Genomic DNA, 24,322 nt, shown 5'->3' with positions numbered 1-24,322 from the left:
ATAGCAAGTTGAGCCTGCTGTATCAGAGGCACCAAGGGGGACGGGATGGGGCGGGAGCTGGTGCCTATGTGGATCCAGCTTTTAAGCTGGCTCCTCATGAGCATCTGATCCCACAGAGCTATCTGCCCCCACCCTGGCACAACTGCCTCTGATAGAGGGGCAGCAGTGCAGGAGACCAACAGACCAGGGAGACGGGGAGCAAAGCCACGGAGCACACGGGCAGCGGACAGCCCAGCACGCGGACAGCCCAGCCGCTGGCACCCTGCCGCCTCCAAGGCTTTGCTCAGGGTGTCCCTGGTCTGCTGGGGACCCCCCCCACTAGCAGACCAGGGACACCCAGAGCAGCTTTTCTCGCCCCGGAGGACGCGGTGGCGGGACCACTGCGCGTCTGGGTGGTCCCACTGCCCACGAGTTCCGGGGCGAGAAAAGCCCCGTTCGTAAGTGCGGATCTGACATAAGTCGGATCCGTGTAACTCGGGGACTGCCTGTATTCCTGTAGCTAGTTTGAGCTCATTCTGTGCCTTTGCCTTTCTAATCTTTACTCTGCATTCCTGTGCTTCTTGCCTATATTCATCCTTTGTAATTTGTCCTACTTTCCATTTTTTATGACTCCTCTTTTATTTTTAGATCATGCAAGATCTCGTGGTTAAGCCAAGTCGGTCTTTTGCCATTTTCTATCTTTTTGACACATTGGAATAGCTTGCTTTTGGGCTCTTAACAATGTCCCTTTGGAAAACTGCCAACTCTCCTCAGTTGTTTTTTTCCCTCAGGTAAGGTCCCATGGGAATTGAGACTATCAGCTCTCTGAACTTACCAAAATCCGCCTTCCCGAAATTCATTGTCTCTATTTTGCTGTTCTCTCTTCTACCCTTCTTTAGAATGGTGAACTCTATTTCATGATCACTTTCATCCAGATGATGGATGGATTGCATCAAATTGGTAGGTAAAGTGGATTTTAGTGCCGCCTCTGACCCACACTGATAGTAGATGCTTACATGCTGATACAACCCCAGTTGATAGGATAAGGGGAAGAAGATTAATTTTTAACTTTTTCAAGAAGCAAAACTAAAATTACCACCGACCATTTCAGCTCAACTAAAACTAGATGTATGAAACTAGTTATTGTTAAAATGTAACAGTGGTATAGAAAGAGTTCACAAGTGCAATAAAAATTGTAAGCTTAATAAAAATCTATTATTGAGCAGGCACCACCCTTGGTCTTGCTGTGAGTGCAGGGGACTGGAGGGGATGCTCGCTGGAGGTACTTTCCAGTTCTACTGTTCCATAAGTCTACCCATTGGAGGACTGGCAGGGTTGTTTTTCCCTCTCCCCATCTAACGCGGGAGGGGTGCACACGGGAGGCTCCCAGGGGGCCTATTGCTGCTAAACCCCTGCCCACCCGGACCCGCCCGCAAACGCGCCGCTGCCCTTGCGGCTCGTGGCAATGAGGCGTGGCCGCTCCAGGGGGCGCTGCTGCCCGCGGAGTCTCCGCCCCCTTCCCCGCCAACGTTCTCCAGCCGCGTCAGCCCCCCCCCCATCGGGCTTTGCTCCCCGCCAACACGTGACTTCTGAGGCGATACAGCTCCGCTCCTCTCTCCTCTTCTCCCCGCCTCTTCGAGTCAGGTGGGGGGGGGGGAGGAGGAGGGGGGATTGGGCCTAATCAGCTGGAGGCTTCCGGTCACGCGCCCCTTCGTTCAGCCTCCTGGGCTCAGCTGCGCGCGCAGCCCCTGCACCTGGTGGTGGCTGCTCTGGGTTCCTTGTCACCAGGACAACCGGCCCCGCCGCAGAGCGTTTGCCATGGTGAGTGTCTCCTCCCCCGCCCCGCGCGGCACTAGCGCCCGGAGCGCCTGCCTCTGGCGGCGGGGGGGGGGTGGTCAGTGTGGTGGGGCTCGGGACGGGGGCTGCGCAGGGCGCGAGGGAGGCGCGGCCCCCAACGGCGTGTCGCGAGGGGCGGGGCGGGGCAGCTGCGGACGGGGCTGGGCGCTGGGAGACGGGGGCGGGGCGGGGTGTGAGGGGCGGGGGGGGGTGTGAATGAAGCCTCGTCCACCAGCGGCAGCAGGCGGGGGTGGGCAGGAGCTGGTGCCCATGGGGAGCAGGAGCACGAGCACCACCTCTGCTGACCCCTCCCCTTCACCTCCATGTGGCAGCTCTGATAGAGGCAGAAGTGGGGGGGGGGGAGGTGAGGGGGGCAGGCGGGAGGCACTTACACACAAGAAGCGGCTTCGCTGACCTGCCTGCCCCCCCTCCTCCGTAGAGGGGAGGGGCAGGGGAGACTGCCACAAAGAAGCCTCTGTGGTGGTGGGGCTGGGCTTGCTATGGACAGGGGCTGCTGCCACCCTGCACTGCTATATCAGAGGCAGCAGTGTGGGATGGCAGGCAGGAGCTGGTTTGCTCCGGAAGCCAGTTTTTGAAGTGGCTCCTCTTGTGGACTGGCTCTCACCAGCCCCCTCTCCCTCTGTATTGCTGCTTCTGATTGAGAGGCAGCAGCACAGGTTGGCAGGGCGCTCCCTAGGAGTAGGGCCAGAAGCGCACTGGCTGCAACCCCACCCCTGGGGACTGTTGAATAGTTGTGTAACCGCTAAAATTTGATGCAATTATGCAAATATTCAATTACGCACTAGCTAACATCCTTATAGCATATGGACATTTAAACAACTGATAAGCCTGGGCCTATTGGTTAATCCAAATGACTGACACAACACCTCCCCCTTTTACTGCCTCTGTTATCAGGCAGCAGGGGCGGAGGGGACAGGAGCCAGTTGCCTCTCAGAGCCTGCTTAAGAACCAGCTCCTTAGGGTATGTCTAGACTACGTGTGTCTGTCGCCAGAACCATGTCGATGAGTTTACTAGACATACCCAAATGAAGCAGCGATTGAAATAATCATCGCTTCATTTAAATTTAAATGGTTGCTGCGCTGTGCCGATCAGCTGTTTGGCGGCACAGCGCTGTAGTCTGGACGCTCCGCAGTCGACATCAAAGGCATTTGTCGACCTCCCCGTTATGCCTCATGGGATGAGGTTTACCAGGGAGGTCGACAAATGCTTTTGATGTTGACCGCGGAACGTCCAGACTACAGCGCTGTGCCTCCAAACAGCTGATCGACACAGTGCGGCAGCCATTTAAATTTAAATGAAGTGGCGATTATTTAAATCGCTGCTTCATTTGGGTATGTCTAGTAAACTAATCTACATGGCTCTAGCGACAGACACACATAGTCTAGACATACCCCTAGGGAGCTGATTCCTGTGGAGCCACCTACTTTCCCCTGCTGCTTCCTGCAGATCCCATGGAGCTGCCTGCCCTCACCCTTCCCCCTTTGCTGCTGTCTCTAAGGCAGCAGAATGAGGGTGAGGTAGGGACAGCAGAGAGGTTTGGTATCCGTTAATATAGTTCTGTTCCAGTATGAGCAATCAGACTGTATGTCTGTTGTCTTGACCAGTATTCCTGTTGAAACCTGGATGCTGCTAAATTTATTAATATAATTCAGAATGGAAATAAATGATTCTGTGTGTCTGTCTAAATCTGCCGCATCATTTACTTGTCAGGTTCAAGTGGAGCCCTTGATGTCTAATCTATACTATTATAAAATGAGAGGCATCTGTCACAGACCATTTCAGAAGACTTGAGAAGTTTCTAGCAGGAGGCAGACCCCCCAGCCCCGCCCCCTCTGCTGAGGACTTGCCCCCATCACAGGGAGAGGAAGAGGAGGAGGAGCAGCACATCAAGTGCATCTCCCCGCCCCCCTCCCTGTGGGGAGGGGAAGAGCATGTGTGCCCCAGCATCTCCAGAGAAGGGGGGGAGAGAAGAGGCCCCATGGTCCCAACTTGCCCCCGGGAACAGCTGAAAGAGAGGAGGCCCCATGGCCTAAGCCGTCCCAAGCCTTCCTGGCCTTGGGAGCAGCGGGGAGGGAGGAGGCCACGTGTGTGTGCTTGTCTCAACACCACAGGGAGGGGAAGAGCATGTGCATCCCCAGAGCAGCAGCGAGGATAGAGGATGCATGGCCACAACTCGCCCCCAGCCCCAGGAGCAGCAGAAAGGGAAGAGGCCGTATGGCCGGAGCCTCCCCACGCTCTGGAGCAGGGGGGTGGGTGGAGGCCCCACAGCCTGAGCTGTCCCAAGCCTTCCCAGCTCTGGAAGCAGTGGCGATGAAAGAGTCCGCATGGGTCCAGTTTCCTTGGCCCTGGAGCAGCGGGAAGGGAAGTGGCCGCGTGGCCCACGCCTCCCTGCCCCGGGAACAGCAGGGAGGGAGGAGGCCACATGTATGTCTACTGTCCCAATGTGATGGGTAATGCTAGTATGTAATAAAGAAAAAAAGCTTTATTTTTTTTTGTTTAGGCTTGCCATCTTTGTGGATGAGTGGTTTTGCTGTGGTGCTGTTGGTTAATTTAGTCAGTTCCATGAGCTACTATGGGAGAGCTAATCTGTTCTCTTTTCAGCACAAATAGAACAGGCAACAATCAGATGAGTGCACAGAAATGAAGGAGAGGGGAGCAGGGAGAGGGTCTGGCAGCATGTTTGTTGTGGTTCTGAACATCAGCAAAAGAATATTTTAAGAGGATTTTCAGTACATACTATTTATAGGGTGCTCTTTTTAAAAACTTATTTTTAAAAATTTCAATTTGATAGTATCCTTATAAATATTAAACAATATATCCTTTTACTAAAATAGACAGTTTTCGGGACATTCAAAATACAAATAGCTTATTGTAATATCTTACCAGTGAAAACCTCATAGATTTGCAGCTGTTAACATAATATTTAATTTAACATCTAAGTGATTTGCCATCGAGTTTGCTGAAACAGAGGCAGCAACACAGGGATGGGGGAGCAGGCAGCTCCCGGGGAGCTAGTTTTTAAGGTTACCCCCACACGAATGGAGAGCCTGTATGTAATTATACACACTGTTACACTTTCACATCCCTAATAGGTAGCCCATATAACACATAATCATGTGCTACTTTGTATAATAGCAACAGTTAGAAGAACCAAACAAGATTGAGCTAGGGATGTAAAAAAATCAGTTAAACGGATAACTGTCACCACTGAAAATCTCAGTGGTTTTATAGTTACACTTGCTGCAGGTCTGCAGTATAAAGCTTAAATAAGCAAGGTTGTTAGCCCCTGCTAGCTCTGCTCCTAGTGAGAGGTTTCCCTGCTGCAGAAAAGCCACCTGTTTGGAAACTGGACCACCAGTCCCTGCCAGCCATGCTCCTGGGGAGGAAGCTTCCCTATCACAGTAAAGCCGCTTCTCTGGGAGCAGAACTGGCAAGAGCTGCTGGCTTGCTCTTGGGGAGGAAACTCTGCTGCCACAGCCAAGCTGCTGCCCCAGGAGTGGAGCCAGCAGCCCTTGCTGCCCTGCGCCCAAGGAGTCTTTTCTGCAGGCTCTGCAGCTGGTTCCCTGAAAGTGGGGATGTCAGCACCTGCCAAGTCTGCTCCCATGGACCCAGCAAGTCTGCTCCCATGGACCCTGTGGGAGGGAGGGTAAGCTGGGTCCACTATGGACCAGGGTTGCTCTGGCTAGGTGGTCGGAGTAGCTCCTGGTGGTCCCTCCTGGGGCTGGAGCTGCTCCAGTCCCTGTGGATAACTGGAACCTGTTGATGCCTACTAGTTAGCCAGTTAATTGGTTAACCTTTCACATCCCTAGTTTGAACTGCACCTCATATAATAGGGCCTCAGTCTTGTTTGGGTCTACATCTTGCTGTTATATAAAGTAATACAATGATTACATGTTATGGACTACTACTAGAGATATGACAGTGTAACCTGGGCTTATCAGTTAACCTACTCCCCACACGTAGGTTGCTCCCAAGAGCTGGTGCGTGTGAGGAGCCAGCTTGTAAGCCAGCTCTCCTTGCATACCTGCTTCCTGCTGACACTCCCTCCCCCCACTGACTTCACACTGCTGCCTTTTATACAGAGGCAGCAACACAGGGAGGCAGGCACCTCTCAGGGTGCTGATGCACACTGGGAACCGGCTTTTAAGCCAACTCCCTGCACATACTAGGAGCCTGTATGTAACCTCTGATATTTTATATGGTTAATTAATTAAATAAATGCATTTTAACATCCCTACCATGTTAGTGGCTAAACATGAAACTGATATATAATCTTCAGGGGTTTGAAGCAATAAACCATCTCAGGCATTGATGTTAAAGTTTATGGTGTTTCAGTGCAAGGGGCTGAAAATAGCCACTCAACAGCAGTGACCCGATGGTTAGAAATAAGCAAAAATGAGTTTGTGTATGGTCAGCCCTCCAAGAGTTACTTTCACCCTCAAAGTAAAATTTAGAGCCCATCATTTCCTGGGAAGTAGGGCCTGGCCCACTAGAATTGATATTTTAGGTTGTAGATATTTCTCTTTTTCCAGAGCCACACAAATGGATGCACAAATAAACATGTTTCTACTCTTTGTGTCAGTGCACCTTGTAAGCAAGAACAACAAGAAGAAAAAAATCTTACTTTTTTTTTAATAAGGGTGGAGGCTCATGTAATGTGTAGCTGGCCTATGCGTGCCAAAACAGGGCTGGCAACATTATCTAGATAGGTCTCAGAGATTTGGGTAAAAGTCTACGATGAAATCAGAAGATAAAGCAAAATTATTCAGACCCAGTAGAGGGGAAGTATGTTGTATATTACGGGTAAGGCTATGATTGTGTCAGAGGTCATGTACATCACAGAATCCATGACTTTCAGAGATCTCTAAGTAGGGTTGTCAGGTGTCCGGCATTGGCCTGGACAGTCCGGTATTTGCGGCCTGTATCTGGTAAAAAAAACCAAACAAACCCCAAAACCCAGAAATGTCAGGTATTTTCTGATTTTCTCAGACGGAAGGCTGCTTGGGACATTCTTCCCCTGTCCCGTCTGGTGGGGGGAGCGGAGTGTGTGGGGATTTAAAGGCGCAGTGACTTTTTTTTTTTCCTCAGCCAGTTTTTCCCCGCCATGTTTGGTATTTTTTGTGAAAGTATCTGGCAGCCCTATCTCTGAGACACTTTCTGCTTCAGCCCCAGCATGGCAAGGCTGGAGCTGGCAACTCAGGGGGACCCAACCATTCTCAGTGGGTGAGGGGGACCCCAGAGTCGCAGCAGCACTTAGGGTTGCCAGGTGTCCGGTATTGTACCGGATAGTCCGGTATTTGCACTCTGTCCGGTAAAATAAATCAGACAATACCGGACACGTACAATGTCCGGAATGTTCTGATTTTTCCAGCTGTGCACCGGACGGAAGCCTGGCGTGGGTGGGGAGAGCAGCTGGGATTCCCAGCTGGGAAGCGGGGCCGCGATTGCTGCTGGGAACCCTCAGTTAGTTGAGTGTAAGGTGGAGGGGAAGCCTCCTCCTCGCTCGTGTGTGGCCGGGACCCTGCATGGGACAGGCAGCACCCCAGGATCTGAAAATGCCCGGGTCAGTCCTGCTCCCCGCTGGCTGATTTGCTCACCCGCCCTCCCTTCCCAGCCAGCCTGTTCTCCCACACTTCCCCTCCTGATCTCTCCCAGCCAGCACCGCTGCACCCCCACCCCCACCAACTCTGCTTCCCGGCCCCCCTTCCTCCTGGCCGGCACCGCAGCCCCCAATCCCCCCCCCCCGCTCTGCTTCCCACCTTCCCTTCCAGTCGGTCTCTCCCCCCCGGACCATGATCAATTGTCTGTTTTTTTTGGGGGGCGGTCTACCTGGTAACCCGAGCAGCCGTGGGTGTTGGATCCCCCTTCATCCCTATTTTGTCTCAGTTAATTTTAGTAAATGTCAGGGACATTTCATGGATTTGTATGAATTTTTGTTTATTGTCCATGACTTGTCCATGACTTCTACTAAAAATAGCCATGACAAAATCTTAGCCTTAATTTGGGTATCAAAAGAAGGCTATTAGAGACGAGGTATAATGCTGTTGACTACATTTGCAAGATTTGTTGATTTTTTTTTTTTTTTTTTAAAGGGTATGAAATGCAGTAATAGTGCTCTTTTTTTCTTCTTAATCTAATATAACTAGTGTTTTTCATAATGTATTTTCTTTCTTTTTTCAGGTTTTCTCAAATAATGATGAAGCCCTCATTAACAAAAAGTTACCTAAAGAACTTCTGTTAAGGTAATTCTAGTTAACTTGTACATAAAGGGTTACAATTTGAATGTCATGAATAGTTTTGTAGGCTTTCTGAAATAAAATATATCTCTGTTTATTTTGACTCAGACTTATCAGATTTTATTTTTGACAGCCCTTGCACTTACATTTTATTCTAAATAGAGAATGTAGGAAAATACAGAGCCTTCCTCATGAAATCTGTTCAAAGTATAGTAATAACACTATAAAGTGCCAGTTTATGCATTGGTAATCTATTCTTATTATCAGATAAAGCAGGAAGAGATTATTTGGAAAACTTTGGTAAACAGGATTCTTTAATAAAAACTAAAACTAAACTTTTGGGGGAATCTAACGTAAGTGAAGATATTGTTTGTCTACTTTAACTACATACTGAATTGATGAAAAAAATTTCCTACAGTATTATCTTCATACTCTATAAAAATAGTATTCTATCCTTTTCTTTATGCAGTCATTTTAGTTGTTGTTTAGGGTTTTTGTTACAAAAGTCTCTTTTATTACTAAAAATAAATGAAAACATAAAAGCTGAAAAGTTAGTTTAACGAGGCATCTCTTCTAACTCTTTTTGGTACTCTGTGCTATATAATGTTCAAGAAGACTGGAAGGAAAAGAGAAAATAGGCAAATGCATACTTTATCCATGCTAGCTAATGCAGCCAGCCATAGATTTGCTTAGAGCAGGGATGGGCAATAATTTTAGAAGGGGCAACTTCACAAATTTTTGAAGTGGCCCAAGAAGGGGCAGGACCACAGGTGGAATGGGAGAGCTCAGGACATTTCTGAAGTCTCTTGCTTCCTACCCCTTCCCTACAAGGGGTACGCAGTGCTTAGAGCAGCTGGTGGTTCACTCTAAGTGCTATGTGCCCCGAGAGGGGAAGGGGACTTTGCATGGTCCCACCACCCCCTGGTCCCGATGGGGCAGGGGAGTGGCAGGGCGTCCGTAGGCTGGATCCAGTGGCTTGGTGGGCTGGATCCAGCCCCTGGAGGCTCTCTTGCCCACCCCTGTGCTACATTGTTGTTTCTTCTGGAAGGGCTCACAGTCGGCAGGAGTTAACTACCACATATGCTCAAAAGACACAATGTGGTTAAGGAATAGATGGATATTTCAACTCCCACACATCAGTACAAGTTTATTTCAGCTACTAACTTAAACTACCTGTCATGACAAACATCCAGTGCTGAAATACTTGAAGACGTTCAATTTTTGTAAGAAGCCAAAACTGGCCTGAATCAGACAGCTCAGCAGCTAACCTGACATGGTTGTTGTCTCATATAGCCTTTCCTTCATGCTAACATGTCTCTATATCAGGCCTGGGCAAAATACGGCCCATGGGCTGGATTTGGCCCACCAAGCCACTGGATCCAGCCCGTTGAGGCAGTGGACCAACCCGGCAGCACCCCAGCTGCTCCACCCCAGCTGCTCTGCCCCAGGCGTCCTGATTCAGCCACTGCTGGTCAGTTTCAGCAGTGGCTGACTTGGGGACGCCTGGGGTAGAGCAGCTGGGGTGCTGCTGGGTTGGTCCAGTAGCGCCGAGGAGCGGCGCTACTGGAGCAACCCAGCAGCACCCCAGCTGCTCTGCCCCAGGCGTCCCCAAGTCAGCCGCTGCTGAAACTGACCAGCGCTGACTACAGGAAGCCCGAGGCAGAGTTGCTCTGCCCCAGGCTTCCTGGAATCAGCGCTCATCAGTTTCAGCAGCAGCTGACTTGGGGACGCTTGGGGTTCTTAAGTTGAATCTGTATGTAAGTCAGAACTGGCGGTCAGTTTCAGCAGCGGCTGAATCTGGACGCCAGTTCCGACTTACATACAGGTTCAACTTAAGAACAAACCTACAAGTCCCTATCTTGTACGTAAGCCAGGGACTGCCTGTATATCCTTCATACATTTAAGAGAGGCATGGGTTAACTAATGTCATCACTTCCTGCCTATTTTAAGTGGAAAAATGTTTGCAATACTTTTCTTTTCACAGTAAACAGAAAATACAGTGTTCCCAATATATTATGCATGCCTCAGATGTGTACTAGAGCACTGCTATTCTTATGGCATCAAATAAACTGATTTATGTTTAAAGAAATTAGACTTTTTTTTTTTGAGTAAGCTTGAATTTTCTTTGAGAGAAAATTAATTCTTCTCTGTGAATGTGTTGTAGCTTGTATCTCCAGGCCTGTTAGAAAATCTCTGGCTGTTTTATCAACAGACATAGCACGTTGCACAGTGTGTTATAGTCATGCATTTTTAAATATTTCACACCTGCATATGAACTTGAAATTTGTCAACATTTGTTATTGTCACAAATATTTTTCACATCTTGAAATTGCGTAAACTCAATATAAGAGTTCCTCTGAAAATAAGTTTCTAACGGTTTCGTTTTGTATTGGAACATTCAAAACTGTTTTGACCCAGAGGCCCATTGGTGCCAGCTGGCAGTAGGTTCAGAGTTCTTTAACAGCAATTCCTAAGAATCTCGACAAACTGACTCTACCTAGTACACTGCTTTCATGGTGAAAAGATTCAGAGGGGTAACTGCGTTAGTCTGTAACTGAAAAAACTTAAACAGCAAATAGTTCTGTAGCACCGTGGGCTGTGTCCAGACGCAGGGTTTTTTTTGAAAAAAGTAGCCTTTTTTCGAAAAAACTTCACCTGCGTCTAGACTGCAGCCGCGTTCTTTCGAAATTAAATCGAAAGAATGCGGCTTTTCTTTTGATGGCGGTAAACCTCATGTCACGAGGAAGACGCCTTTTTTCGAAAAAAGGCGTTCTTGAATGCCAACAGGGCTTTTTAGAAAAAGAGCATCCAGACTAACTCGCTGCTTTCTTTCGAAAAAGTGGCTTGCTTTTTCGAAAGTACTGCTTGCAGTCTAGACGCTCTTTTTGAAAGAGGCTTTTTCGAAAGATACTTTCGAAAAAGCCTCTTTCGAAAGAGGCTTGCAGTCTAGAAATAGCCTTGGGGACTAACAAAAATGTAGATAGTATCATGAACTTTCGTGGGCGCAACCCACTTCTTTGGTGTTTAGCCATAAATGATGCATTCTAAAGTCTCTTATAAAAGTGTCATACTGATCCACATAAATTATAATCATTGTGAGATGTACATATAGATGATATTTAAATGAATTGTTTGTACTAAAAATATATTTTAAAGTCTGTGTCCAAGACAGAGTTGACAAAGGGAGTTTCTGCTAGACAAAGGGTTTATATTGACCTTCTATATTGGTTCATGTGAATTAAATATTGTAAGCCTTCCACAGGAAGCCAAGCTATGTTAGTGTATGATGTCAACACAAGGATGTGAAGTCCTCATGGAGTCAGCTTATCAGGGAATAAAGCATGTGAGGGTCATCTTAACTCTGGGGACAAACAATGACTTTGGGAAATATAAGGATAAGGTGAAAAGACACCCCTTCATCCTGCACCTGAGGCAGTAATTGAGGAAGTGTGATAATGTTCAGGATAACTGGATCCCAACATGCCCTGGTTGGAAGCACTGTAAAATACTTTTGATGCGAGAGAAACCTCTTCGGGCAGAAAGTTATTAGCCATTAAGTTTAATCTCTAGAAAGTATATACAGATTTTGTTCGATATGTAACTTTCTGTTTTCATTATCCTTACTCACTAACTCATCAGTCTTTACTTTTGATTATAAACTTTATGATTAAGGTTCTACTTGAATTGCAGTATCCTTGCCAAAAAATTGCATCTGAATTGTGGACAAGCCATGGAAGATTATAGAAAAGTAATAATGGACCACATTTTAAAATAAGCTATTTTTTAAATAGATTCAAAATAAGATATGGAATTTGCGTAGCTCAAATTGCATATCCTATTTGGAGCTTAGGATGTTGTGTACCCTAAATGGCTTTGCAGGCCAGGAGTTTGAGACCCCTGGATTATAGGGTTTATTTTCTATTGGAGGGCTATGTGAACTACTAACATGGCCACTATATATTAAATAATTGTTTTGATGTGGTAAAGATCATACCTTCTAAAATATATAATTACCTGTTAAACCAAGTGTAAGCATTTATTTGAGGTTTTATTAATGTATGAACCAAAAATAGTGTCATTAATATTTACGTCAACCAGTAGTGGCCAGAAAGTTCAGTTAGTATTCTCCAAAATATACAGCATCTGAAAAACCAAAGGCAAAGGTTGTATCTGTGTATAATCAATTTATTATTGTCTTGAGGTATTACTAAACCATCAGAGACTTAACATTGCTCTACAGAATATAATTAACATCCTCATTTTTCACTAAATTAATTCTATATTGCTTCCTTTAATTAAGGAGTAATTCAATCTTAATGGAAACACTGTTTCTGGTGCAGAATTTAGACAGTAAGAACTCCTGAAAATAAAGTGAAATCAAATGCTCTGTTGCTGGTTGTCTGCTATAACAACATTAGTAAAAACAATGAGGAGTCGCATGACACCTTAAATCCTAACAATTTTGTTTGGGCATAAGCGCTTATGGGCTGGAGTTCACTTCATCAGATGCCTGAAGTGGAAACTTTAGTCCTGCTTCATGCATCTGATGAAGTGGGCTCCAGCCCATGAAAGCTTATGCCCAAATAAAATTGTTAGTCTTCACGGTGCTATAGGATTCCTTGTTGTTTTTGCTGAAACAGACTAACATGGCCACCCGTCTGAAACAAAATTAGTGTTGTTTTCCCATTGATAGCTACATGGTTTTGACTGTTCTTTGTTGTTTTCCACAAGTACAAGAAAAGTATTGTTTAAAAATAAAAGCTATTATATTTTCTTACCGTACTGATATATTTGGGAGCGTAAACAGAAGAGTCAAAATCTTGTTTTTATTTACATTGAATTATTTTTTTTTAAATGTAAGCAGTTTCATTATAACAAGCTCTCTTCCTCTTCTGATGAAAAATTCACATATAAGTGCCACGTCAGAAGTGGAGTTTTGAGAAGCAAGTGCCATTTAAAATAATTTCTAAGTGTAACCAAGTGTAATCTTATTTCAGTAAATGTTGTGCTTCATTACCATGCCCCCCAAATTCCTGGAACATCTAAAATTAGACTGTAAGCTCTTCAGGGTAAGGACTGTTTTCATATATGATTTACAAAATACCTAGAACACATTATGGTAAATGACAGAAAAGTTCAGCCTCAGTGAACGGGGAAAGGTCTGTCTGAGGTGGAAAGCAAACAGACCTCTTCAAGTCATAGGATGCAGACCCAGAGGATTGGGTGGGGGAGCAAGAAGACATCTGAAAGGACTGAGTGTCTCCAAAAAGACATTCTTTATATGGAGGGATATAATTGTTTTAATTCCAGCTGGGAAGAAGGCTGGTCTAGATGGAGAGTGATCCACTTTGTGTACCATTTCTGGTTTAATGACAGTAAGATCTTAAAACAGGTATTAAAGAAAACAAGTAGCTTTTATAAATGTTAATTATTGCTTGGTGCCACTTTCCAGGTCAAAAGAAGAATCCCCACATTTGTCAGCCTTTGTAGGGTTGTTACTTTGCTACTTGGTCATGGCCACTCTTTCCTTTGCACTATTGTATTATTAGGTACCAGACTAGTGAGGGCCAGTTGCTGGCCTGCTCCTGACTGTGTAGCAGTGCTGATAATAAGCCTTGAGCTGCTTTGGACTTGAATGGCCACAGCCCTGATTGGTTGCTGGTTTATCAGCCCTGTCTATAGCCCCTAAAGTCGACCAGCAGTTACTGAACCCTTCCCATACCCACAACTATGCTTGCCTTTGTTCAATCCCAGTCCTGCTTATTTTATTCCCTTTACTTGCTTTGTTCGAACCCGTTTCAGCTCCTGCTCCAACAAGCTTCCAATGCCTGCTCCTTTCTGGCCTCACACTTGTGACTTCAGTCCCAGTCGCTGCTTCTGATTTATGAGTCTGACCATCTAATTCTGGCTTTTGACTTCTGTCTCTTTGATTTTGATCTCTGGCTCTGGCTTAGGACTTTGGATTCCCCCTGGCTTTGGCTTGTGGCTTTCTGTCTTTGGTACTGGTCCTTGGCTCATTTCCTGGACTCTGCTTTCCCTGGATCTAGCTCTTAGCCAGTAGGCAGAACTCTTGCTTCCACCACTATGCCTAACCACCCGTGGTCTGGTCATCTATGTATATATTAAGAAATGTGAAAGCTGAATAAATGTTTTAATGCATAATTGAATAAGAGTATTATAGAGATACAGTACTTAATATCTAATTTTAAAAGTATCTTCAGGAAATAGGAGTTAGTGCAGTGTTAGGCAGCCTGCGAGTCTATTGAGATTCTATGTGTGGTCTTCAAGGCATTTTGTTTATTGTTGCCAGTGTGCAGGGTTGCCAGATTCCACTCATTTCTGTTCATATTGGTTTTTCTTCTACTGGTATTACTAAAGTGACACACAGAAGGGCTACGTCTAGACTGGCATGATTTTCCGCAAATGCTTTTAACGGAAAAGTTTTTCTGTTAAAAGCATTAGCGGAAAAGAGAGTCTAGATTGGCACGGACGCTTTTCCGCAAAAGCACTTTTTGCGGAAAAGCGTCCGTGCCAATCTAGACGCGATTTTGCGCAAGAAAGCCCCGATCTCTCTATTTTCACGATCGGGGCTTTTTTGCGCAAAACAATACCGCGTTGTCTACACTGGCCCTCTTGTGCAAAAGCATTTGCGCAAGAGGGCTTTTGCCCGAATGGGAGCAGCATAGTATTTCCGCAAGAATACTGACAGTCTTACATGAGATCGTCAGTGTTCTTGCGGAAATTCAAGCGGCCAGTGTAGACAGCTGGCAAGTTTTTCTTGCTTTGCGGAAAAACTTGCCAGTCTAGACGCAGCCATAAAGTAAAGGCACATGCTGATTGCACACAATATTGACTCTGAGCCATGCACTCCCTCTGCTTCCAATCAAAGTGCTGGTATGGTTCAATCGACACTCTACAAAGTCTACGTACGTATACACAATTAGCAAAACTGTCATATCCCAGGAGACCAAGAATTACAGGTTAATTTCTTTTGCAGACTTTCTCCTCTGATGTTGAACCTTAGCTTGTGTCTTAGTTTAGATACTCTATTTAATTTTTTTCATATGAGAATAGATTTTCTAATGTAAAAATATATTAATTGTCTTTTCACCTTTATAGGGAGCTTGTCTGTGTGGGAGCTGTTGGTCTTATTTTCAGTTGCACAGTTCATCATTTAGGGCATAGCGGTTCATGTTTTTGCTATTCTTACTGTAAATACACATCACACTTGGTACTAACAAATTTTGATATTAAAACAGAAATAAAAATGAATAAAAAGAAATATATGGAAGTGAAAAATTGACTATTTAGGTATTGAAGAAATAGATTTACTCAGATCCTATGTTAACCCTATGTCTGTCTATTCTGAAAAGTGAAACTGAAATTTTAGGGATCCATATTTATTTTGATTTAAATATGCTCAGTTAACAAGTAAATTTTTTTTCAACTGCCAGCCCTCAAAATTCTACCTACGTGCGATGAATCAACATAGTTCTTTTTCATCACTGGTGGGGTAAAATAGACCCTTTTTTACAGTGCTGTTGATGATGCAGCTCACTTGATTATTTGGGTTGGATCTACAGGCCTAACAAATAAAATGTGATAGACATTTTTTTTGTAATTTAAGCAAAAATCAGAAGCTTTTCTTCCTTTTATTTTTAGTTCTTTTTTAAAAAGAAATAATGTGCTCGAGCAGAGTAGGAGACACAGTACAGATCTATAACATGTAACACGTATGAAATAGGAGAAATCAAACACAAATATGGAATCTATTCAACAGAAGTGTTATTTTTTACACACCCACACACACACACACACACACACACACACCCACACCCCTTCCCCCCCAAAGTGAAGTATTTGTCCACATGGATGTTTAAAGAATGATTTTATTCATAGTCCAACAGAAGTTTGATTAAAAAAATCCTAGTTATTTTCATATGAGGTTTTTCTGTGTGTCTCAGACCCTTCTAACTCAATTAATATTGGGGGCGCTCCTTTTTTCCAGTATTCAGTTGAAGATAAGAAATTAGTTTGGAACAGTTTTTGAATAGGTTGCCTTTTTTCTTAGAGGTGTTTGAAAGAGAAGTAGGGGAGTAGATTAGATCAAGTGGTTTCAGAAGTTAAATCTAAAATTCACAACAAGAAATTCTCCCCTTTTGAACCTGTCCATTAGCTGTGGAGAAAGGTGTATTTCCTCATGCAGTTTCAAATGGGTGTCACAGGTATTTTAAATTCATGTATGTTTTTTGAGAGGAAGAAATTACCACTAAAACATCACCTTTTTAAATGGCAACGTGTTCTGTGTAGATGAGGTAACTGCAGTCTTGTTTTTTCACCAATTTTGTATTACTATAAAGGGAAACTTGCAGTCCTTTCAGGGAATTTTGGGTGAAAGAAAACAGATCCTAGGTGACAAGATTGCTAAGCATCCACCTGCAAGCATTTTGGTAACTGTGATCCTACAAATACTGGAGAGAAAGTTACAATTGTTGAAATACTTTTGAACTGTTTTACAAGGGGTAGAAAATTTAATATTAAATAGATCACTGCCAAGTACATAAGCTCTATATTTAGGTGTTCTGTGTTTTATTTTGCCCATTTAAATTTAAATATAGGAATCTGAGTTCACTGGTCAAGGCCTAATTCCATCACATTGCCTTAATAATTTATCTTGAAACTGGAGACCACCCTAAACACTAGAATTTCTGCTTAACAGCAGGTATCAAAACTGAGGGTTCAGATGTCTCCAATTAAACATTATTAGCATATAAAGCTAATTTATTCTCAGAGCCTCTAGTTTATGTGCCAGGAATGCCACTCTTGTTCCTAGTTATCCGTGCAAAGAGTTCTGCCAATACAACAAAGAGTACTCTGGTCTAGTTCCACTGTGCAAAACAGTTAATTTGTTTAATGCTCACACTAACCTTGGCTATGGAGTATTGTGTTTAACTTAGTCTGATGCGTTATATTCCCCAAATTTATGCTTTGAATTTCCCCTTTAAATAATTCAAAAACTTGATTAAAGACTTTTCTTCATATTAGGGACCTTCAACTGAGCTCAATGGATCATTCCTGCCGACCTCTTACTTTGTGTGCCAGTTGATGCCTTGAACAGAACAGGTCTGGTCTCTTTTCACCAATCTAGGTAAGATAGGTTCTATCCTCCTAGCTGGAATTTTGGCAAAAATCTTAACATCCGAGTTAAAGAATGAAATGAGTTGCTACATGCAGTATTATGGAAATTGCAGGCCTGTTATAGTTGTTCAGTGAGCTACTGTAGGCTCATAGGACTCCCAAGGGAGACTCCTGTAATTTACAGGCCTTGAGGGTTATTAGTTACACCATGGGCCTCTCCAGCCCTCAGGATTTTGAGGTCCTAAAGGTGGTTTGAAGTCATGTTCGCTCCTCTGCCCTTGGGCTGTGAGTTCTGGGCTGCTCTTGTGCATACCACAGGATCTCACCCTATGCCTTTTTTGAAAAATAACACTTAAATGGATGACCTCTATTAATAAGTTCCATGAGCATATTTTTAAAAAGCAGTGCAAGAATTTTCAGTTTTTTAATCTCTGTCTTAGGCTATGTGTATGAATTCTTGAGGAATAAACGCACGCTAGCTTTAGGATTCAAGTCAGACAAAATCACTTTAATAACCCAGGTGTGTGTGTGTGTGGGGGGGGTTGTCGCAGACGGCAGGGAGTCAGCCCTTACTGATACGAGGCCCTCCGCCTCACACTCAAGTGTCTGAGGTATTTATACCTTTTACAAAGTCACAGTGGAAATTTACAGAGAAAAGAGGAAGTAAGGTACTTTACCCTTAAATGGTAACATCTGCTTGACCTGTTGACCTGTTGCAAGAAGTACAGTTTTTTGCTTAAATGGCATTGTGGTTTCTTGCTCAACTTGCTTAAGAAGCTTGCTTCTGACGCAGGACACACTGCGTCTTTGGCCAAGCTAGTGAGGCCTACCTCTACAACAGGGAAGGTTTGACGGTGAAAGTGCTGTCAACATGCAAAAGTCTCCAAAAGAGGAAACTGGTCAAACCATTTTTTGGGGGTTTTTTTGGTCTTCCATTGTTGACATTTCATGGCTGCATTGCTAGCACCCTATTGAGAGACAGAGCAAAGCAATGTGGGTAAGCATCCCACAGTGCAGTATTGTGGGAAAACAGAGCTGATCCCTGCCTTGTAGGGATTCCCTTGTAGCTCTGTGTGATCTCTGTGCTGAGGAATATCAAAGCAGCACAGCAGTCTGTCCAGCTCTTCCCCAGCAACAGCAGTCTGCCTGCTGCAGTGTCACTAGAAGGGAAGAACAGGAGCATTTCATTCATTTGTTCTGTGTTTGTTCTGCAAATGGTACAGCTCACTCAGCTGTCAGATACTTCCTGGAACTTTGAAAGGGGAGGGTTGCATTACCTGACTGCAGGGCAGCAGAGATGTAAAAACACTGAACATAGTCATTAGAATAGGCATTGTAGGATTCTGGCAGAAGCCTGTTTTCTCAACAAAGAGCAGAGTCCACATTGGCACTTTATCGACAATAAAGGGAGAGGAGAGACACAAGTCTCTCACAAAGGAGGAAGTTTTTTGTTGCCAAAACTGGGTGTTTTCCCCAGCAGAAGTCTCATTGTAATGTAAACACTCTCACGGTTTTGTCACCAAAGGGCAGTTTTTGGTGACATGATGTGCCAGTGTAGACAAGGCTTTCATGTGTTTCTTTCAGTCCCTCTTTTTCTCGAGGCAGTACTTATTAATAAGTTTCCCTCTCAGAAACATTCCCGTGCGTTTCCCAATCAATATCCCTGGAAGTCATATATGCTGGAGCTGTGGGTGCTATTGCACCCGTGGGCTTGAAGTGGCTTCTATTTTGTACCTGGTTTAAAGTTTGTTTCAGTGGGTGTCAGTATCCCCACTTCAAAAATTATTCTAGCATGCCTGTTGGAGGTTTCTAAATCTTTTAGTTTTGAAATATTTTACATTCTTTCCTAAAATCACTATCTTTGAGCTGTGGGAAATCAAGTATATCTAATGTTGCTGCTCATTCTTTCTGACCTGGCTGAAGATGGATTAAGTACTGTTTTTAATTTGCATTCCAGTCTGTTTTTACTTGCGAACTGAATACATTTGAGAAACCATTAAAAAGTCAGTAGAGAGAGAACCTCCTATGCCTTTTGTGTTCACCTCTCAGACTGCAGTTGCACTTCAACTTTGATCTGCTTAACTTAGTGGGTGTCCGTTGTGTATAGAACTGATACTGCATTAATTGCCTATATTCAGCATTTCCTAAACTCTACTTGGTAACAAGATGGACTGTTCAGTTGGAGTATTAAATCCTTTCCTCAAATATATTGTTAGAGTTTTTCGAATTTTAGCTTTAACAGCCCTAGGGCTGTCGCTACACTTCAAAGGCAAAAGCGGTGCGTGGAGCCTAGTTTCATCTGGGGATTCCCCTGTTGACCTCGGGCTCCATGCAGCGCTGCTGCTTTGAAATGCCGCGGGGAGCCTGGCATCAGGCTCCTCATGGCATTTAAAGGTGACAGCGCCCTGTGGAGCCCAGGATTATTTGGGGACTCCCCTGCTGATCTCGGGCTCCATGCAGTGCTGCCACTTTGGAAAAATAGTGGGGAGTCTCGTGTCAGACTCCACACAGTGTTTCAAAGTTGTAGCACCCCATGGAGCCTGGGGTCAGTGAGGGGGCCCCAGCTGAACCCAGGCTCCATGCGGCGCTGCCACTTGCAAAAACCCCGTGTAGTGGCTGCATGCGGCGCTGCCACTTTCAAGTACTCCCACCTCTCCCCCCACCTTTGTTGCCTCTTTCTGATAGAGGCAGCAAGGGGGGATGAGAAGGAAGCAACTAGTCGGCTAGCCTGTCGACTATATGATAAGCATTTGCTTATCGGATAGTCGACTAGTCCTTCACTTCCCTACTTGCAAAATTGTCTTGTTCTCAAGCAGATGATAATTTCTACGGAAGACATGTTTCACCTTTGGGAAGCTATTGTGTCGAGCCTTTGAGAGAGAAAACAATACCAAAAGATTTTTTTTCAGACTACTACTTGTGAATGTGAGGTAAAGAAAAATGATCAGGTTTTCCACAGCCATCCCAAATAGTCTAGAGCACTAACTAAATAATGAAAAAGGAGGTTCTGGTTTATCTCTTCATTTTTCAATCTAGGATCTCTCCATTGGTAGATGATTTTCAGTTCTTCAGGGAAACTGATAATATGTATACTCTAGGCCGGGGGAGTCCTGTGGCACTTTAAAGACTAACAGGTTTATTTGGGTATAAGCTTTCATGGGCAAAAACGACTTTGTCAGATGCAGAAATGATTTTTTTACCCACAAAAGCTTATGCCCAAATAAATCTGTTAGTATTTCAGGTGCCATAGGACTCCTCATTGTTTTTTCAGTTACAGACTAACACGGCCACCCCTCTGAGACTTATATGAATACTATTATTTCTTCTCTGATTTCTTCAAAAGTTGATAAGGAAAAGATTTTTTTTTTTTTTTTGCTTTTCTATAGGAGTAGTTGTTACAATAAAACTCAAGAGGTTTCAAGGGTTATTTTATGGTCTCTAAGACAGTGGTTCCCAACTGCCGATCCATGGACCAGTGCTGGGCCACAAACGGCTGGCTGCTGGGCCGAGGTACACTGTGGCGGGTTGCTCAGCAGTACGGTGGGTTGCTCACTAGAACTCAGCAGCAGTGGGTAGAGATTTGGGGAGCCAGGGCTAGGCTTGGCCCCAGCAGCAAAAAGAGACTCGTAGGCGCTGCTTGCAATGACTCTGGGGCCAGGCTCAGATCCCCGAGTCCTGACAGAGGCTGCTGCTGGGTCCTTGGAGCTTGGGGCTGCAGCTGGGAGGGGGAATCTCCAGCAGGGCTAGTTCCACTGTTCCCCAGGAGCCTCTCCCAGGGCAGCGTCCCCAGCCTGGTCGGCCCCTGCCCGGCCCCTGCCCAGCCCAGCCTCTGCCCCAGGGTGGACAGTGCTTGGGGGCAGGAAAGAGAGACCCCCCCTCCCTCTGTTCTCCACTCCTGGGAGCGGGGCCCCCGGGCTGCTGCCAGCAGAGATGGCTGTCTGGGACCTAGGGAAGCTGCTGCCAGCTCTCAGTGTGTGCAGGGTGAGGGAAACCAGCCATGGGAGGGTGGAGTGGGGGTTGGGGGCAGATAAGGAGAGTGAGGGGGAACAGGGATGTGTGAGATGGGGGCAGAAGGGAGATGCAGGAGGTGCTGAAGAGATGTTGGGGAGATTTAAGGGATACTTATGGAGAGGACGGGAGCGGGGGTGCAATGGAGGGAAACTCTGAGGTGGGAGTTACAGGGAAGGAAAGGGGAGGGGAGGCTGGGGGGAAGACTGTGGGAGCAAGAGCAACCTAGCTGGGGAAAGGGAGACACAGGGCAGGGATTGTACAGAAGGAGATGGGGGAGATACAATGGCAGCTCTCTGACCCCATGGGGCAGGAAGGGGGAAGGGCAGAGTGTACTGGTTGTAGCTCTAGGGGGCTCCTCTGCCCTTGACAAAATTTCAGTTGCTAAATAGGGTGCCCCACATGCCCCCTGCCCCTGAGGGTGCCACCCCCTACCCCAAGGGTTCCCCTCCCTGCACCCTCCCTCTGCTGGCACCAGTCGCCCTTGGGGAAGGGGCTGCCCCACCCAGCAGCCAGAGGAGAATTCTTTCTGTGACGTTTTTTTAGTGTTGTAGATATCTGCAAACTCTGATCCATTACAACATGTATTGTGTGTGTACAGATGAGATGTAAAATATAACCTGGCCTGTTAAAATTAATTACCATAATGAATATGCAAATAAAATGGTACCTGTCTGCCGAAAGTTTGTGAATAGGTTTGCTGGTTGGTGGTATAAAAAAGGATGGGATCCATTGCTCTAAGAAATCAGGAGGTATATATTCAATGCTGGACTTAAAATTTGTAAATTGTGTAGGTGTGTGTGTGTGTGTGTGTGATATATATATACACACACGTATACAGCACTTCTAGATCAGTTATTATAGACCATTCCAGTGGATTGTGATTTTTGCATCTGTGTGGATTTTTAGCCTGCATATATTTGGATAGCACTTACATACTGATTTCAGCAATAACTTACTCTACTGCTGGACCATAATTATCGTTGATAGTACATTCTGCTTTTCAGGGTGTTTATAAAAGAGGGTGGTGGAAGAAGAGACCCTACAGAAAAGGAACTGAATAACTCTGATTTTGGTTTTGGATTCTCTGATAAAGGGAAAGTCCAGACAACTTTAGGTACACTTTGCAGACTTTACAACTTTGTTGGTTCGTTCCTCTTGTAGTGAGTTACAAGAATGGCTGATCTTTCCCTCTGCTATTCTTTAATGGAATGCATATAGGCATACTTCCAAAATAGTTGAGAGAGGAATAAAGAAGAAAAGGAAAAAAAATCAAAATTGTAATAGCTGTACTACCTCTTTCTTTGATGGTCTCTCTTTCACAAAGACCTTATACTTTATTATTAATAAATATTTTATTAGTAGTCTAGCTACAGCATCAGATCAAGACCTCCTATTAGGCATTGTACAAAATATATATAAGATACTCTCTGCTCTAATAAATTATACTCTAAAGGACAAGACGCATGAAGGATTAAAACATATAATACCATAAGCCGAGTAATCAGGTTTGAGGGTGGCAAATGTCATGACAGTTCTGTGTTAATGTAGGTCTTTTAATATGCTGCAGTGTCAGGAGGTCATAGCATGGTGTGAAGAAATACTCCTAAGAGATATCATTGTAATTTACTATGAATATTTGTGTTTTGACTAAGTCATTCACATCTCCCCTTTGCTGTGTCTTGAGACTTAGATGTATAGCTTGTACCATCACTCCAGGTGTGAGGATAATAAAGATTCTTCTTCACGTGTGTGTTTATGTGCATTCCAGATTAGGTGTTTGTGTATACACGTGCATGTTGACTGGAAGATGTTTTTCTACTAGCAGCTAGCTATACAGTCAGTGTGGGTGCCTGTCAGCCGATGGTCAGGGCAGTGTGTGTGTGTGTGTGTGTGTGTGTGTGTGTGTGTGTGTATGTATTAGTTACACCCAAGTCTTCAACTGCTGGGACACAAGATCCCTGGGAGGCTGAAGGGCGCCCCGAGAAGTTTAACGTCCGTGTCTTTGACCACTAGGACCGGGGTCCCGTTTTAGTGGGCAGCCAACAGGCTGACAGACGCCCCAAAGTTTAACGTCCGTGTCTTTGTCCGCTAGGATTGTGATCCCTTCATGGAGGGCAGCCAACAGGCTGACAGATGCCCCAAGGTTTATAGGAAGAGCTTATTACATCTCAGATTTTAACTGCTAGGATACAGGGTCCCTTCGCAGCGGGCAGCCTAGGGAAGGCTGAGAGATGCCTCTACGGATCTGTCCCGTGGAAGCGACACGATCCAAACTCCCAAGCTCTCCCTAAACCTGTCCCTTATGACTGGCTGAAGTTCTTTTAAATTGTGCTTGGTTCTGTTACAGCAACTGAAGGAGTCAGGTTAAACCTTAAACAGTTACAGGTTTATTAAAGAAGCTTATAAATCATATGGTTACAATGGCTATTGCTCTCTTTCTTAACTGCTAGCAAATACAGATCTTATGGTTACATAGGAAGGAGGAAGATAGAAAATAATGGTACCAAGTGACAGCTTAATCTTTAAAGAGCTCTATTCTATGCATGCACTAAAATAAAAGGACACATACGGGTACAATATTTACCCCCTTCTGCGTCGCTCGGTCCCAGCGTGTCAGGCCAGGATCGGTCCCTCAATTCCTCGGAAAGACGAAAATATGAGGTGGGCATCCTCGTGGACCTTGGGAGGTCAATCACCTAACCCAAGCAGCAGATAGATGGTAGATTGACGCTCAAAGTGAGTGTGCTGCTGGACCCATCTTTATACCCATGGGGTCACGTATTTCTCTTATCTGTGATGCCAAATGGTGCTGGTCTGTCTTTTGTGACGCCAGTTCTTACAAGGGAGTTGTGAACTTAATTTACACTTGTAAGAGAGAGAACTAAATTGGGAGTACTGGGCATTCTTTTCTCAGTAGGAGATTCCTCTCCCAGGGACGACTGTATGTGATTGTATCAATATAGGTGCCAGCCAGGGCAGTTCTCGCAGCCTCGAGGTCAGCTTATTGCCTTAATCGTTCTTTCTCATATCTATGTTTTCAGCTTACCCAGGATCAGATGAGCCAGCATATCCTGGTCTCGCATCGAAGCTTCAAAGGCTA

General features: G+C 45.0%; 1 protein-coding gene across 7 annotated transcripts in view; it reads left to right on the top strand.

Moving 5' to 3' along the window:
* The first annotated feature begins 1,561 nt into the window (after positions 1 to 1,561).
* Positions 1,562 to 24,322, top strand: part of FBXL2 (F-box and leucine rich repeat protein 2) — a 108,732-nt gene continuing 85,971 nt past the window's right edge. For 2 of the 7 annotated variants that reach the window (XR_012901888.2, XR_012901889.2), the window contains exons 1-2: positions 1,577 to 1,800; positions 8,018 to 8,079. Coding sequence is in view for 4 of the 7 variants with exons in the window: in XM_089776576.1 (XP_089632702.1) it covers positions 1,798 to 1,800; positions 8,018 to 8,079 (65 nt within the window). In the remaining 3 variants the exon portion in view is untranslated. Of the gene's footprint in view, positions 1,801 to 8,017; positions 8,080 to 24,322 lie in introns of all 7 variants that reach the window. The other 5 variants (XM_089776576.1, XR_012901890.2, XM_089776575.1 and 2 more) reach the window with 5 other exon arrangements.

Source organism: Pelodiscus sinensis, chromosome 2 (assembly GCF_052426305.1).
Source record: "Pelodiscus sinensis isolate ZL-2025 chromosome 2, ASM5242630v1, whole genome shotgun sequence".
NCBI classification, from domain to species: domain Eukaryota; kingdom Metazoa; phylum Chordata; order Testudines; family Trionychidae; genus Pelodiscus; species Pelodiscus sinensis.
The sequence above is the reverse complement of the archived record's forward strand: the minus strand, read 5'-3'. Positions and strand labels throughout refer to the sequence as shown.